The sequence below is a fragment of the Orbicella franksi genome, chromosome 6 (assembly GCF_964199315.1).
Source record: "Orbicella franksi chromosome 6, jaOrbFran1.1, whole genome shotgun sequence".
NCBI lineage: Eukaryota > Metazoa > Cnidaria > Anthozoa > Scleractinia > Merulinidae > Orbicella > Orbicella franksi.
Window position 1 is genome coordinate 11,956,734 of NC_138150.1, and position 18,048 is coordinate 11,974,781.

The 18,048-nt window shown below is 38.8% G+C and overlaps 1 protein-coding gene across 5 annotated transcripts in view; it reads right to left on the reverse strand.

Annotated features, from left to right (window-relative positions):
- Positions 1-18,048, reverse strand: part of LOC145489620 (DNA-dependent protein kinase catalytic subunit-like) — a 294,091-nt gene that overhangs the window by 33,062 nt on the left and 242,981 nt on the right. For 3 of the 5 annotated variants that reach the window (XM_081468620.1, XM_081468621.1, XM_081468623.1), the window contains 16 exons: positions 17,600-17,751; positions 14,280-14,339; positions 13,095-13,226; positions 12,508-12,616; positions 11,257-11,390; positions 10,048-10,197; positions 4,578-4,751; positions 4,036-4,137; positions 3,781-3,889; positions 3,445-3,546; positions 3,136-3,351; positions 2,332-2,503; positions 1,920-2,032; positions 1,434-1,565; positions 821-1,000; positions 423-507 (listed from right to left, as the gene is read on the reverse strand). In XM_081468620.1, the coding sequence (XP_081324746.1) occupies positions 423-507; positions 821-1,000; positions 1,434-1,565; positions 1,920-2,032; positions 2,332-2,503; positions 3,136-3,351; positions 3,445-3,546; positions 3,781-3,889; positions 4,036-4,137; positions 4,578-4,751; positions 10,048-10,197; positions 11,257-11,390; positions 12,508-12,616; positions 13,095-13,226; positions 14,280-14,339; positions 17,600-17,751 (2,122 nt within the window). The remainder of the gene's footprint in view (positions 1-422; positions 508-820; positions 1,001-1,433; positions 1,566-1,919; positions 2,033-2,331; positions 2,504-3,135; positions 3,352-3,444; positions 3,547-3,780; positions 3,890-4,035; positions 4,138-4,577; positions 4,752-10,047; positions 10,198-11,256; positions 11,391-12,507; positions 12,617-13,094; positions 13,227-14,279; positions 14,340-17,599; positions 17,752-18,048) is intronic. The other 2 variants (XM_081468622.1, XM_081468625.1) reach the window with 1 other exon arrangement.

Sequence of the window (18,048 nt, forward strand, 5' to 3'; positions counted from 1 at the left end):
ATACGAGGCCTTAAAAAGAAGAAATAACTAACGCACTTACTGAATGGCTGACTAACTGTCAGACTGACTGACTAACTGAATGTCTGACTTACTGACTGACTGACTGGCTGGCTAACTGACTAACTGGCTTGCTGGTGGCTAGCGACTGACTAACTAACTAACTAACTAACTGGCTGGCTGACTGACTGACTGACTGACTGACTGACTAAGTGGCTGACTGACTGACTAAGTGACTGACTGGCTGACTGACTGACTGACTGACTGGCTGGCTGGCTGGCTAACTGCCTGGCTGCCTGTCTGAGCAACTGGGCGACTGAGTGACAGAGTGACTAAGTGACTAAGCGAACTAATTAATGTATGAATAGATGGTTAGATGGAAATAAATTAATCATTAACTTATTCCTTAGCAAAAAACATTTTACCCATAGGTTGCTGCAGGCTAGCCAAACATGCTGTGGTAACAGAAAGTGGCTCAACAGAAAGTTTCCTTTCGTGATAGCAAATGCTCTGAAAAAAGGAAACACGTACTGTTAATACAGTTGGCATTTGGGTTATTGTTATCCTTTCATGAAGAATACAGATAATGTGCAGTGTGTTGCATCCTACTAGGCATGTTATGAGAACCAGTGAAAACCTTGCAGGAACTGTTGAAGATCATGTACGTGCTTTATTGAATTTACAGATAAAATGTGTGGGTATGTTTACATTTTGATGCAGTATAGATCTAATAGAGTGGCGGATACATTAAAGAAACCCGCTGCATACTTATGACTGATAACCCAAAATAGAAACATTCTTTTCTTTCAAAGAAGGTAGTAACCTGAACACTTGAAATGAACGGTGGAAAGAATTGCGTCGAGGAAGACATCAGGTCATTTATGGCTTTTTTGACGTCCAATGTAACACTAACGCCTTCCCTCTCCGGTAATTTCTCTTCAATCTGAGAAAATACCGCTTGAAACAGAGTGCTGAACAACTGCTTAGCAAAGGTACTGTCACACTGCAACAAATAAGCAAACAAAAATATTCCATAACTTTTCTAGCTCCATAATGTGTTGAGACTTTCAAGCCCATTTCCAAGCTTCGTGAGAAGCTTCTCTTTTGTTATCTCTTCACTCGACTATGCTATTTCCTTTACCTTCAGCACCTTTTTGTTAGTTTTTTGTTTCTTGCAGATGCCTTGAAAAATATGATTTTTGTTCTTTTTCGTGTCTTTCTTTTTTCCTGCTTGGTGATGCGGGTTAATTTGGGAAACAATTCCCTCAATAACAAAATCCACTTTTGATTTTGATACAAACATCACAAATGTGCGACTGCAGCATTAGAAGGAACACTGGCTTAGTTATTTCTTGTCATGGAGACGGAAGCATATAATTCTAACTCTCGTATACTATGTTATACTATGTTTTGGCTACACTGGAGCTACCTCTCACCTGTGCCACTGCTTGCAAGGGGGCGATAAGTTCTGAAAATTTGATCTGAATATCTGGCAAGTCTCCAGTGCGATATTTCCTGTACATCACCACACTGCTTTCACGAGCAGCTTTTTGTCTCTCAAGGGATTGCTAAGCCAGAAATAAACCAAGGCATGGTCAGAACAAATATGTGAAACCTCGCTGATGTTAACTATACTGTGTAGGCCATTTCCGAGTTACCTTGTGCCTCTGTTTCGAAACAAGTGTCCCAGCAATACCTCCCTTATGAAAATGAGTAAGATTTGCATGACCATGAACATGTAGGTGGAACACATTTCCATATGCTTGGTTTCGCTCTTAGACCCGTTTTGACACAGAGGCAAAAGGTAACTCGGAAGTGGCCTATTGATTTGTTTCAAACAAGAAATAAATCTGAAAAACTCCGTTAACTGAAACAAATCTGGTAAGCTAATAAGAATTAAATAAAAAAAATGCAGTATGTACTTCTCTGAGTCTGTTCCTCTTTATAGCCTCTTTAGCAAAGAAACCACTTTTATAGGACTGCTCTTTCAGGAAACGTCTTTTCAGTCTTAATATTTCGTCTTTTTCATTCCTCGCTTAATGAAAAAGAAAAACCACCAAACAGAATATATAATTGCTCTTCCTGATACCTTTAAATGATAGAAAGCTACTCAATATGAACGTCTGAACGTACATCATTCAGGTTGTACATTCAGTAATCGTTCCTTGAATCAATCAATCAATCAATACAATCAATCAATCAATCAATCAATCAATCAATCAATCAATCAATCAATCAATCAATCAATCAATCAATCAGGCAGTGAGCCGATAATTTTATGATATGCCTAGGCTTCTAGCTGGCCACAAGCTAAGTGACCTGCTAAGGGCTCACCTTGTGGTTGGTGCATAGGTTCTTGTGCCTGCATGAGCTTTTGACTACCAAAGTCACTAGGAACGGGCTTTAGCATCTGTCGACGATCCCTCGTCAGGGAAGTACGGAAAAGTAAGGAGGACTTGGTCTGGGTGGATGAAGCTGTGATCGGAGACTGTGATGGAGTTGGCCCCTTAAAACGAAAAAAAGATTGTTCCAGAACTGATAAGTGCTATCAAAGAAAACTGAGGCCTACAAAACTTCTTAAAGATCAGTTGTTTCTAAATTTGGGCATATTGTTTGTAGCCGATGTAAAATTAACTGTTCTTTTTTACTGTAGTCCTCTTAGCCCTGTGGTTGGTAACCGCTTCAGATTAGACGTCTTTAAGTGGCCAGTTCTCTTTCGTTTTCTTTATTATAGCGTCAATGGTAGTTTTTTTGTTGTAACAGAACGGCAGATGATCAATTACGGAAGGACAGAACTGGCCGTTGGTCGTTTTGATATCCTTCTGTAGGTTTTTGCACTTGTCCACTTCATAAAAACGTTCTTTTAGGGTTCTGTGTTTTTTAGTGCCTCCAATTTCGCTCATTTCCCTTAATTCGGCCATAAATTCATCGTCAACTTTCTCGATACGAGACACCATTGTTAGAAAACAATAGAAAAGCAGTTTTTCTTCATCATTACCTGGCAACCTGAGAGCCAATCATTTTGAAGTAAATTTTCTTTCAAAAGAAGGGAAAATTAAGAAAAAATGCCCTCTGTCTCGGCCAATTGGAATTCAGTAATTTTGCCCTCTATGCTACAAAAGTTCATTCATTACGAACCTGACTTGGATTGAGCCAGTCAAAGGCTTGCGATCTCCCCTGATCCTGAGTTGGTGTAAACTGTAGATTCTGTGTGGCTCTCAAACCAGGAGGACCATCCACTGACATAGTTTCCTGTGTCTGCGTCATTGCGGAGCCAAAAGAACCTTGTGTTGCTGCAAACAGGGGTGTCATCGTCAAGTGTCTCTGTTGCCAAGAATAGTTAATTTGGTACTCCTACAGAAAAGAATAGGACATCATGATAAATTGAGTCTTAAATCATATTAAAACCAGAGAAATCAGAATTCCAAAACTTTATAAATATCTCACCTCAAATTTACACTCAGACAAAGGCTGTTCAAACACCATTCGGTCATAATCAGGGCTGAGGGACGTCAGGTGTAGAATCAGATTTGTAGTGTAGCTCAGATACTGTTTGAGGCAAAGACGAAACTCAGTTCTGTATACCTGAGGCTTGGTAGATGTACAAGCCCATAAAAAGTTCTATCTCTCATCTTTTTTTTTCTGTGAACTCTTATATTTGAGCCAGATCAATCAGTGGAGTTTAATTCTCAAAAAACATGGCCGTTTCTGTAATTAGTGACATTATCCTTGCAAACAGTGTAAATGTGATGTGACAAGAAATGTAGTTGTGAATATCCAAACCTGACTCTCAGTGTTAATTGAATACATGGCTCGTAAAACTTCAACCAAACGTTCCAGTGTTGTTCCCGGAAGTCGTGTCTCATCACTCCAAAAATTACGCAACCTAAGCCTGAGAAAAAGATATAGATACATCTTAGTTACTGATTAGAAGGTGTATTTGTAGTTAATCGAATTTAAAGGTTTCAGTTTTTAACATAACCATATCTTGGTAACGAGTTACAAGCGGAAAGAAAATTTAAATAAGGGAAATCTCACTTAAGATCTCTGTTATCATCTGCAAGGCCTTGAAGAAGGTGATCTTTAGCAACACGCAAAATGTCTGCTGCACCGTCCTCAGCTTGGAATGTTTCATCCGCTCTGCAGATAAGACAGATAAGATACAATGTATCACTTGGCCACAGGAGATATTCCCTTTCGTACAATGTACCCCCTCTTTCTACAAATTAGAGTCAATTATGGAGGATGATAAGGAATAATGATCTGATGATACCCATATTGGTTGGTCTTCTAGTCAATACGAAAATGCCAAATAGGCCATTGGGTTTTAAGCTAGTATCTAACTTACCATGCAACAAGGGTAACACACCAGATAAAGGAAGGAAGACAACTGCAAACGTTTGACTAGAAAAACGCTGCCCTCCTTAAATTGACAAGACTGAGAATGAGAATTCGAAAACATCGAGCGTTGACTATGGGCAATTGGACCACTAAAGACATTGTGGACAAGTTACACCTTGTGACTTGCTAGAATTTCAACATGAAATTACACTGGAAGAAAACGCAAATGATGACTGCACCTGAAAGTGTCATATATCCAGATGAGTATGTCGTACATCAGCTCTCTGCATAACACACTTGGGTGAGAGATAAAAGCAGTCACCGATGGAAAAATATACTGGAGTTCTGGAATGGCAATCTTCTTCAGGAGATGCTGGATTATCCTTAGAATTGCAACCTGACTTCCTTCATCCCTACGAAATAATACTTTTACGTCGGAGGATACCTTAGATACAGTGACTGCCCCCGCAATACCAGCGGCAGACAAAACCGACAATAATAGTCACAGCAATACTGTAATAGTCTTTTCTCCGTAGGTAATAAAGCTATTATCCTAGCTAGTGAAACTCAGCAAGCACATTGCGGGCTGAGGGTGACCCAGTTTTGAGACCAAATGTAAAGCTTAAACAGAAAATGTCTCATAGTTTTCATCTGCTTAAATCTGTTATGGTTTTTGGCATGTTAAGAGTGCCTGCCCGTAAAAATCAGACAAATTCTTAATTTCGCGGCAAGGGTCGAAAATTCGATTTCGCTCATATTCTTATGGTAGATAGGCTAGGGCATGACAAAAACTACTGGATAGTTTTTTTGGCAAAATATCCTTTTATTTCAAAGAAATATGCAAATTACCAAATACCGTTAAAATCGTCATTTGACGAACCATTTTATTAAACAAGTTTGAGAGCCTCGCATGCAAAACCACATCATTCTTCCGTCTTTAAAACACTCAAATATTTTTGTGCAATGTTTAAATGTGTACTGGGTTGATTTTAGGGAATGTTGCGTTGTCTTTTTGGGTGCACAATAATTAAATTTCGAAGACATGTATTTCATTCACTTAAAAGTACTTCGTGAATATAATTAATTTTCACCATGTGCGAAACCTTCAAATGGACCAAGCTTCTGGTGGTTGAATTGCAGAAGGATGGTCTACAGATTCCTGTAAATATTTCTTTGGGCAAATGATTGTGAGCGACGCGAGAGCTTTTCAAAGTACGTCAAAAATGCAAATATTTGACCATCCGTCGTCAAATTTCAATTTACGGGTTAGACGTATATTTTAGCATGCGCCACATGACTTGACCTATGTTAAGTTGAAATAGACACAGAGCTGATAATTTCGAAATGTTCTAACCTCATTGGCTGTAAAAGGCAGGTCCAAAGCCGATTTGACGTGTTTCTATCACCATTCTTCGCACATAAAGCAGAAGTTTGGTTTTGTTTACATAACGTCCGATGTACATCGCCAACTGTCAACTTATTTAACGGTCGAATACCATGAATCTGTGACCCTCGTTCGACACATATGATCACCACTGCATCTAAGTCAAAAACGGCTAAGTCATTTGTAGATAGTTGCTTGCTTTGCACTACACCAAAATATTACGTTTGATCATCATGGTTTGATGGCTTGAATCCTTGCTTGCAGCGGTTCCTTGTTCGTCACGCAATTCTGTCATCCCATTTTAGGGGGTAGGGGTGGGACAATTTCTATCCTGATACGTAAGGTTCCGTAAGGCTTGCAATCACTGGGAGCACGTAATCGTGTTGAGTAGGAAGAGATTAAATTAAGAAATGAAAAGAATGAATAATTTACCATTGCCCCTGTTGTTATCTTTTACTCGACCACCGCTACCTACATGCCCCTGCGTAATACTGTAACGCTAAACTCATACCTAGGTCTTTTCGCGCTATGCAATTATTTTTGGCTTACATGTAATACAGTGGGCTATCCCCGGGGAAATGGGTGGCGACCGCTTAATGGGGCTAGCCGCTTAAGGTTACCGTATACCTTCAGGGGTGTCTCGCGTCCAAGCGATGTAGCGCGTCTGGTTTAAGCTGTAGATACCTTAGCCCCTATATCAAATTAAAGCTTATAGAGCTGGCTATCAAACCATACCAAAAATTTTGAAATAAAATGAATTGCCAATTTTTTCACGGTTACCAAATGCAAGCGTCCTAATCACCTTTTGGAAGCTACAAGTCAAAGCGAATTTTGTTTTTCGCCAATTTATTTTTTTCCTCGGTTTCAGGACAAAAAGCACTAAAAAAGCGTGTCTGCGTTTTTCCATATTCAATTGTAGTAAAAAGTTACAGAACATTTTCGAAATAGGATTAAAAAAATGTGAAGTGACCGTACAAAAATCGCTCTCGGAGAAAAAATATTTCGAAATAAACAATTCGCAGACACGTTTTTCTTTTTTATATGATAATCTAGCTACTGTCCAAATTTGAGGGCAAACAAACAAATTCCGTTTGAGTTGTAACTCTTTAAAGTGTCTGCTTCAAGTGAAAAAATTTATCCGAGAAAACAGCGCTAAGAAAAATATCGTACTGCGCAAACTAACTCCGCCCACAAACGCCTTCAACTGGGTTCTCAGATCACTGAGCCAATCAGCGCTTGGAAAATTTACTACCATTAACTCGCGGTGAAATTTACGCGTGAATCTGCAAAAAAAACCTTGCGTTTCGCAATGCGCTCAAGGCGGAGAGATAATTTTTCTGCAGCTGGGTTTTTCTTGAAGCTGGTTTGGCAAAATGGGGAAGACGAAAAAGGATACGAACGTTAGAGTAGCTGGGCGACGAGAACAAACAAAAGAAAGCGCGGCAGAGCAAATGTGCATGGATAATATTACAATGGATCTCAATGAGTTGGACGATTCATCGGTATCGAACTCAACAAAAGAGTCACTGTAAACATCGCTGTTATCGCTGTCGAGTTCCCAAATTTTACACAACCTTTCTCTTCTCTTGACTCGATCTTTTTGCCCGCTTGATACGTCCGTAGCTTCATCCGCGAGGTCAACTTTCGCTTCTTCACTCATTGATGTATTTTTATTCATTCTTCGCTCTTTCGAACTGGTAAACGGAGTTTTCCGTGGTCCATGTTTACTTATAACTTAATAGAATTACATCTAACACGAAAAATGCTTGGATTAACAATGCTGATTAACTGAGTAGCCAGCCAATTCGTGGTATCAATATCGGTAATATTCCCGCGAAAGTAGTCTCGGTTGATTGCATACACGTTATAGGGCTGTCAATCAAGAGGGAACTTTTACTTCCGGCCATAACGTAAAACATCCATTTCTCCGCCAATATTAGGTTTTTTTCAATTTTGTTTTCAGAAATTAGAGATTACTCTTCGACCATTAGTTTGAACCAAAAATCCAAATCTGAAGAAAATTGCCGATCTGAAGGTATACTGTAACCTTAAATAGAGGTTGGTGTACCTTGAATATTTAATTTTTCACTATCGGGCTATAAATTTCTTGGTGAACATAGAGTCAATTCAATACAATCATGATAGACGTGTGTTTGAATTATCACTCGTCATGCACCTTCAATTTCAGACTCTTCTCTGCCATCGCCCTTTCCAAAACAAAGTTCTTAAATTTTGGGTGGCCGCTTAATAGGGGTAAAGACAATAATGAAACCCTTATCGGAATGACCAAATGATGGCCGCGGAGGTAACCGGTCAATAGGTGTTTTATTTACAATATTTTACTGACGATAATTTTGGACTGTATTGACAACAGTCCTCTGTTTTCTGTTACATACCAATGCCTCGCCACTAAGCAAACAACTGATACGCCAAACAAAATGGCATGGCCAGGGCTATTTACTCACGTAATTACTAATTAAATTTAGTCTGTTTTTCTCACGAATTAGACACGTTGTGATTTCCTATTTTTATTTCTGCTAGTTCTTGCTTCATTAATCTATAACTTTTTTATGGCGATTTTCTTAAAATTCTAGTGAGTACAGGTACTAGCTTTATCAGCTGTTGTCTGAAAAATCAGAACGTACAACAAACGTGATATGGACCGAGGCCACGTACACTATAGAATATGATTATATAAATATACACATATATTATTATATATATGAAAAAACAGAAGAACAATGATTAAATTGTTTCACTTATGCTGAGAGTACTCTACAAAATAGATCAAAATGTGCAGCATATGCCGTGACAGCACTGCGTGACGAACAACAACGGCTGTAAGATTGTGCTGCGCCGACACGCTTATCAGCAATGGTCAGCAATCGATCAAACGCAATATTTTGGCGCAGCGCAAAGCGAGCAACTATCTACAAATGTCTCAGCCGTTTTAGACTTTGATGCAGTGATGTTCATATGCGGAGAAAGATGGTCACAGATTCATAGTATTCGACCAATAATAGGTTGACAGTAGGCGATGTACATCGGATGTTAACCTTGTGTAAACAAAAGCGAACATATGCTTTATTTGCGACGAATGGTGAGAGATCGACTAGAAACAAGTCAAATCGGCTTTGGACCTGCCTTTTACAGCAAATAAGGTAAGAACATTTCGAAATTATCAGCTCTGTGTCTATTTCAGCTTAACATAGGTCAAGTCATGTGGCGCATGCTAAAATATACGTCTAACCCGTAAATTGAAATTTGACGACGGATGGTCAAATATTTGCATTTTTGACGTACTTTGAAAAGCTCTCGCGTCCCTCACAATCATTTGCCCAAAGAAATATTAACAGGAATCTGTAGACCATCCTTTTGCAATTCAACCACCAGAAGCTTGGTCCATTTGAAGGTTTCGCACAAGGTGAAAATTAATTATATTCACGAAGTACTTTTAAGTGAATGAAATACATGTCTGCGAAATTTAATTATTGTGCATCCAAAAAGACAACGCAACATTCCCTAAAATCAACCCAGTACACATTTAAACATTGCACAGAAATATTTGAGTGTCTTAAAGACGGAAGAATGATGTGGTTTTGCATGCGAGGCTCTCAAACTTGTTTAATAAAATGGTGCGTCAAATGACGATTTTAACGGTATTTGGTAATTTGCATATTTCTTTGAAATAAAAGGATATTTTGCCAAAAAAACTATCCAGTAGTTTTTGTCATGCCCTAGCGTATCTACCATAAAAATATGAGCGAAATCGAATTATCGATCCTTGCCGAGTTATTTTCCATTTTTATGGACAGAGACTCTTAAATACTTTTCGTGAATATTCAGTGTGATCTCCAGTCAGAAACGTGGCTCAACTTCAATGCCTGCCTGTTAACAAACATGCGACGTCAGTACTGTACAGCCTTTCCTGTCTGCTAATTATTGATTGGTCAATTCAAATTTCAGACGCACTGGCTGTATGAAAGGTAAGTAAATTACACTAGGCACTGGGAAGTTAATGTAAGCTTTTGAGAAAAACTGTGATTTACTTTTTTCCTCAATACCCTTATTAGCTTCCTACTAATATGAGAACTATTCCGTATCTGTGGACAAAACGAAAGAACTGTTATACACATACGCCTAAAGAGCCAGGAAATTGCCGGAAACGACCAACTGGGACGTTTAAACCAATATCACTGTTTCAACCTATTTATATACAGAGAAGGTAAAACTGAACAAAAGACTAGGGTCTAAATGATATAAACAATTACTTATTGAAACAAGATGTTTATGAGGACCAGCTATAAAACTACAATTGGCCTTACCTATGAGCCAAAATATCTTTTAAACCTGTGGTCTTCAGCTCTGTGAACAGGTTAGGGATTTGCTCCACTCTTGCAGAAAGAATCTCCAGACAATAAGTTTTGAAATCACCATGAACAGAGGGCAACATGAATAATATCTGTCTCACAAATCTGAAGTGAATACAAAGATTGAGAGAAGATCAAGGTCAATATGTTCTCTTGGCATTAAGGAATACAACTATGTCTTTATCCAATTAGAAATGTAATTTGCCAAAATAGGCATCAACATAAATTAAAATGTTGTCTACACGGTGTACAGATCTGGCGCGAACGATAATGGTGAGTGCATCTTCAAAAAGAGAAGGTTGAGAATTTTTTGATATTCTACGGTTAGCATTCTCACTATTGTTATTTATTGATTTTCCTTCGCAATTGTCATTTTAACAATAACCTCAATACCTCAAAGGCAGCTATTTTTTTCCCAATGGAGGTTTTGTTTTTTGAGGTTTATGCGTCCGACTGTGGTGAACGTAAGATACCGAAGCATCTTGATCCATTTTTCTGTAATCGTATTGATGTGCCCGTTAAAAAAAGGCTGGCTGACCAACTCGTCAGTGCCCCATAGCTTTTGAGTGTCTTTGAAATCCGAAAAAAACAAAACAAAACCATAGAGGCTGGAAAAAGTAAACGCATCCATTAAGAAGTCTTGGCTGCCTTTAACGGGCAAACAGAGAACAGGAGTGTAATACACACCATTCATCACTGCTTAAAACAATTAGCGCTACAGGAAAGATAATATATGACGATGAAAAATTGGCAAGGCCAGAGATTTGGGGTTCTAGAGGCCTAAACTGCAAGGGTTAGGCCTGGCACACACTGCTGAAGTTTTTCCTGGTTTCCGGGATAAGCATGGAAATGGTATACGTATCTCCCACCATTATGCCCGGTGTTCCTTACAGGTGACCATAACAAACCTGGCTGGAGAGAAGTACAGTGCGAGTAAAATGTCTCGCCCAAGGCAATGACTCTGGAAGCTTTCCACTCTTTCTCATTCGATCCAGAGTACTGCACGATGATCAGATTTTTTGGGGTGACTGTTTTAGGCAACTGTACCTCCCACTAAAAATCACTCAGTTACAGTAAAATCCCTGTCACTGCAATATGCGTGTGTGCTGTGCAAGTAAAGTGCATGCATCCAGGATGTGTATATGTATTACTATGTTCATTTACCTGTCAACAATGGGAGGATAGTTGAGCTGCAGTTTGTGCACGCAAGTTATAAACTTGCCTGGCTCTGGTTTTGCTGAGTTTACTAAAGCCACAAGCTTCTGACTGACTATGTCGTGCAGAGGACCTTCCACGACCTAAAATTCAAGTAATCAACAACGCTCCTAAGTAAGCGTTTTACTTCAGCAGGCAAAAAGTCTAAAGTCAAGGCTTGTTTCATTGCCCTGAATGCGTTTTGTAACAGGACAAAGAGGAGTTGACTTTTTATCTGTTTAATGGTATAACAGCGTGTATAATTTTTTCCCATGCCACCCACAAATTAAAAGGATGGGTGACGTACTCTTTTCGCAAATTTCCTTTTGTTATGGGCTGCGATTTTGAATTGGGGAAAACAGTGGGAAGTACAACGTTTTGAAGCGGAACATTTCAGATTCCAATGTGCAAGGATTTCTAGGTTCTGACAAGTTTGTGCAAACGGACACAAGTAATCATCCTTTCGCGCAATATTTTCAAAATAATGTTCAGACATGACCAAACACAGATCATGCACTACCAGCTTTTTAATGGGGGACACTTAAGCGTGAACAAAGTCACGTTTCCTTCGACAGAGAAATTAATTCAATTGGTAATGTTGTAAAACAATTGATTTATGCTTCAAGCTGTGCATCATAGAGTTACAACACACTTGCGCTTCTTTTGCGCTCTCTAAACATCCTGCGTAAATTATAACTTGATAATGAAGCCTAAAACATGAAGTAATGGCTTATTCTCTCTATGAGACGCGCCTGCAGGGAATCATGGTAGTTATATTCATCAAAGTAAACATCCAGTCCAAGATGATGAATACAAATATTATGATTCCCCGCAGGCGCATCTCATAGAGGGAATTTCTATTGTTAACTCATCATCAGTTCCGTTTCTCTGTATGGAGAGTGGGGCCTGAAATTTACTTCTCCAACACACTCTGTGAGCTGCCACCAGCCCAGCCTCTACCCAAGAATAGTAACCCATTGCCATTCGCTCTTTCACCACCGTCCTACGCCATGTTTCTCTGGGTCTTCCTCTCTTGCGTTTTCCTTCCGTTGCCCACGCCAGTGCGGCCATTGTTAACCATACTGAGGTGTATGTATAGCGTTCTCTAAAAACTAATTTCCACATTTTGTGAAGGCGCAATCATATCTCAAATATTTCATATATGCATCTATGCATCTTCGAGTATGGTAACAAGAAACTGGATTGCAAAATACGCTATACCTTCTGTACTTCTGCCAACTGCTTCATTAACAAACCAATCACTTCAGCTGCAGCAGCATGAACGTCTTTGTACTTGAAAGTCATATTATTGACAAGACTGCTGTAAAACCTAGGAATTAAAAGGATATCTGAAACAGCATTGTTCAAAGTCTGTATCGCGATATATGGACCAAGTGGTGCGTGAGGACCATATATTGATAGGAAAAAGAGAAATCGCTTCCAAAGATCAATATCTTATCATTTGGATCGAAAAAACAAAGCGAAGCAAATGCTTATCCCCCTTGATCCCGAGAAAAAATAATTCTTGTCAAGTACTAAGGAACTACACTGTACTCTAGAATACCGCTCACAAAAGTGACCAGTCACACCATGTGCACTATGCAATTAAACGAAAAAATATGGACTCCTTTTTGTCTACCTCATCCATAAATCAAGGCTTGTCCATGAAAGGAAAAGTGTAAACCTTGAATGGTAGATTTATATGGAGTACTGTTGAAAAATGCAGTGGTCCATGTCACATGTCATTGCCACAATAACAGTGATACAGTCTTAAAATAAGATAAGGTCTCAGACATTGGACATCTTACCTGTCCTCATCAATGGTGGAATCACTAGCGATGGGGGATAGGCCATTTGCAGCAATGATTCCAACCAGCTGAATACCAGCAACATTATCTTTCTTCATAGGGTCAGGATGGGCAAAGGATTCAAAGATCACCCTTGAGAATTGTAAAACAGTAAAGAACTGTTAACAAAAACCAAAGTAAAAACCTACGAAACACTGACAGCACCACAACAGCTGAAAGTAGTGGTTACATGTCTTCATTAAAATTAATGAACTGAACACTCCGCCATTATTAGTTTGAGGCAGATGTTAATAAAAGTAGTCCAACGTATGTAGATAAATCGTTGCCTTCAAGGAGGCTCAAAACAGTTTCCAACACTTAGATTTTGATAGGTGGTTTTAAGCACTGTTTATCGCTTGATTCTACAATCATGGTATCAAAAAACTACCCAATTATTGGTGGACACGTTCTTATCATTTTCGTGACACAATAGGTTGCCACAGCAACAGCATGACTTGCTAAAAATACCCTTAATTACAGTTTTATGGGCTTATAATTCAAAAACGGCACGGTGTTTTTTTATACTATTAAATTTTGATAAGCATGATAAGACGCAACTTCAAGTTTAAAAAAATTCTGCACATAGGGCTGAGAGCCACCTTAAATTTTCAAAACTTTCAGGTGGTTCTGAACCCTATGTATAGATTACGCAACAATGACCGGGCAGTTTTTATGATACCATGATTGTAGCGTTATGTGATAGAGAGTGGTTGTAATGACCCATCAAAATCTAACTGCTGGAAACTGTTTTGAGCCACCTTAAGCAAACCTTCATCACTGTTCAAAACTTCACGCTTACAAAAAATATCACTAAATTAATACCCACTGTCATATTTCAAACCCAGACCGCACAAACAAGATAGTCCAAACCAATAAAATTTACGTTATTTATTGTTAAGGGGGAGGGAGAAAAGAATTTTGAATATTAATTTTGTTTACGAATAAGAAGCGATTTTTCTAAACATTTAACTATAAAAAATTGCGATAAAATATTTCTAAGCATATTGAGAAAGTTAAAAATTTTGTTAAAAAACGACGACGTTTCGACGTTGAGCTAACGTCATTATCAAGTCAAAATGATAGTTGATAAAAATGTATAAATAGTCAGTAAAACAATTCGTTTCTCTGAAGAAGTCCGCAACTCACCCATTGGAGATGATGACATCTTGGTTTCTTTCGATGTCGCATCCCTTTTCACAAACGTACCTTTAAATGAGACTATCAACATCTTAGTCGACAAAGCATTTGCCAAAGATTGGTTGAACCAAACCTATGACCTTAACCCGCAAAAGGATCAACTTGCCAGACTCCTTGAAATCGCCACTACTAACCAGCTTTTCCAGTTTAATGGCCGGCTGTATGAGCAAGTCGACGGCGTGGCAATGGGTTCGCCCCTTGGCCCTCTAATGGCTAATGTTTTCATGTGTCACCTTGAAGACAAGCTTACCCGTAATGGTTTGATGCCTACGCTATACAAGAGATATGTTGATGATACCTTGGCCAAAATGCCCAGCACTGATGCTGCAGTTGATTTTCTGACTACCCTTAATGGCCTCCACCCCAGCCTGTCGTTTACGATGGAGCTTCCGGTTGATAACAAGATCCCCTTTATCGGCATGGAAATAATCAAGAACGGAACAAATATTGAAACACAAGTGTACAGAAAACCGACTAACACTGGCTTGCTGTTGCATTTCCAAAGCCACACGGATAAACGCTATAAACATTGCTTGCTCAAAACAATGATTCATCGTGCATATGCCCTATCTTCTACAACTGAAGCTTTCAATCAAGAATGCACTAGACTTCGCTCCATCTTTACTCGACTTGATTATCCGATAACGACCATTAATTCCACCATTAACAAATTTATCCTGAACCTTTCATCGGGTGTACGTGAAAGACAAGTGGAAGACGGCCGTGTCTTGCGAGTTAGTCTTCCCTTCAAGGACCAAACATCAGCTAACGCGGTTAGAAGGCAAATGCGCGATCTCAACCACAAGATTGGCACTACCCTACAACCAGTATTTATTAGCAAGAAACTGGAACAAGATCTCAAGCCCAAAGAAATCAAGCCTTCGATCGTAAAACAACAATGCGTGGTTTATTTATTTTCATGTGATCTGTGCGATGCAGATTATGTCGGCTACACAGCCCGACACCTCCACCAACGCATTGCTGAACATAAAAACTCGGCGATTGGAAAACACCTTTTGGAAGCCCACGGGGACATAAGCCTCCTCAAAGAAAGCCAGTTTCGAATTCTCCGAAAGTGCCAAGTGAAATTTGATTGCCTCGTCTGTGAGACGCTTTGCATAAAGGAACGGAATCCAAGCTTGAACACGCAAATTGACTCCATCCGTGCTAAACTCTTTGTTTAATTTTAAACATTTTACCACATCCATTGAACTATTGTTTTCCTATTTATACATTTTTATCAACTATCATTTTGACTTGATAATGACGTTAGCTCAACGTCGAAACGTCGTCGTTTTTTAACAAAATTTTTAACTTTCTCAATATGCTTAGAAATACTTTATCGCAATTTTTTATAGTTAATTTTGTTTAGGGTCATTAATTATAATCTAATCGAATAACTAACATTTGAGACTCTAGGATCGTGCTATGGACAGAAACTAAAGGCTGGAGAGATTTCACGAAGCCAGTATGTGCCCTTCTGTTCGACCCCCACCAGATTTAAATATCGATTGTTGATTTTATCTCTATTCGTATCTGCAAGTCTTTTTCTTAGTTGATTGTCTTTTTATTCAGCAAACTGATGTTACCGTGATTTTAAACATTTGTGCTGGTTCTTTCGTAAAAGCGACTTCTCAATGATGAATTTACAAGAAAAAACGATTCTTCAACCACTTCTGAACTGCTGAGACTGTCCTCCGCAGGAAAAAAAAAGAAACTTTTTGAACCAGATTTAACCCAGCAACCCGAAGACAGTAAACAAATGCCGCAGCCCTACGGTCGACTAACAGAACTGCCCTGACGTTGTACGAGTATGCGATATATTATTCCGTTATAAAATTGTCCATTAGTGAGCTATAATTTTTTCAATACAAAAAATGTTGTTTTACAGCCAGTCAAACAGGAATATTTTCCACAATACATACAGTGAAGATTTCGTCATAATTAGTCATGAATTATTTTTCTTTTAACATTTGATTTTTTTTTAACATAGGGAATAACATTTTCTTGAGAAGCATAATACTTTTTATTATATGGCTAGCTCCGCGAGCGGGCAAGATAAAACAAATCCTGCGCCGTGATTGGCTACCCGAGCGGGCAAGATGGAGCTATCTTGCCCGCTCGGGACTACCCTCCGTGTCCCGCAAGAAAAATTTCCCCGAAATCCATATAATAAATCCTTTATTGACCAAGCTTGTTCGGTCAAGATGGCTGGATATTAGCCTCGTTCTTTTTTTGCGAGTTTATGAACCTCGACTCCGTCTCGGTCCATAAACACGCAAAAAAAGAACTTGGCCAATATCCCGCCATCTTGACCTCACACTTGGTCGATATCCCATACATCTTTGCATTTCGTTAAAATGGTTGTCACATTAATTTCTGTAAGAAAAAACAATTTTTTTACAGTCTCGACCTCAGTTAAAGCGACCACTGTTTTTTAGTGCTTTTACAGAATGTAAAATGAAAAAAAAAAAAAAAGAAAGAAAGAAAAAAAAACCTGTTGTCCTAGGTTTGAATGTTTCATCATATCTACATAACAAACAGAACATTACTGATTTTATCTTCTCGTGCTCAACGTGTCGTTAGAAAACCGCGCGGTTATGTAATAATTATATTCTCTATTTATCTGATATCTTGTTGAGTTAGAAAATATATACGCAAGGACGAGGAAAGAACGAGAGATATAAGAACTGGAAACGGAACCCTAAGAACAAACTAGTTGGCTTATAATATTAACCCCCGCGTTATTAAAAATTAAGAAAACCTCGTAACATTTAGGGACGGTGTGCTGTGTTTTGACAAGAATACAGTATGTTGGCACGTACGGAACGTCCTTTTTAAGGAAAGCTTCTTTCCCTTGAAGTCGTCATCATGAATCGCAAGAGTCAATTCCGAAGATCATTAATTTTTTAACTGCACATAGTATACTCCTGAAATGTGCGCAGGGCATTTTTGTCACCAACAACTCATGTACAACAGCTACAAAATGGAACATCTACAACCAATGACAAAAGTAGTTGGGAAGGTTTCTAGCACATCTCGGTATGAGATAAATATACATATTTTAATTTGACCTTAACCAACAATAAGCAAGACATTGTTCAGTTGCTTCCCCTCTCCCCCAAACAAATGTTGAAGTTCTACCGCACGATATGGAAAGGAGGGGAGGCACCGGAGGCACCGACACCAAAAAGGACGGACGGTAAGGAGAAAAATAGACAACCTTCGCAACACGTTTGGTCACGGTTTGTAGAACGATTGTCACTTACTTTGTAGGTAGTTGGAAACTAGTCTTCCACACTTCTGTCATGGTTTTTATAATCTCTAAATTGTTTCTGAATACTGAGCGAGTCCTGTGATGAGTTCTGGACATCAGAAACTCAACAAGTCTGCTTGCTAGAAAACGACCGTCAGAGGTTTCCTTTGAAAAAAAAAATGCCTCTGTATTACGTATCAGATTATAGACCCTATTCACAAATGGCCGCCAATTTAAAATTCTTTTGTATGCATTTAAATCAGCCCAACTAACCTCAAAAACGAGGTTAGTTTGGCTAATTTTAATACTTACAAAAGATATTTTAATTAGCCGCCATTTATGAATAGGGTCTATACAGGGCCAAGACAAGCCAGTTTCAATTTTCCATTTGTACTTTGTAACTACAGTTGCATGAAAGCTCTTTACTTTGTCAGATTGAGCATCTTAACAAGACGTATTCCA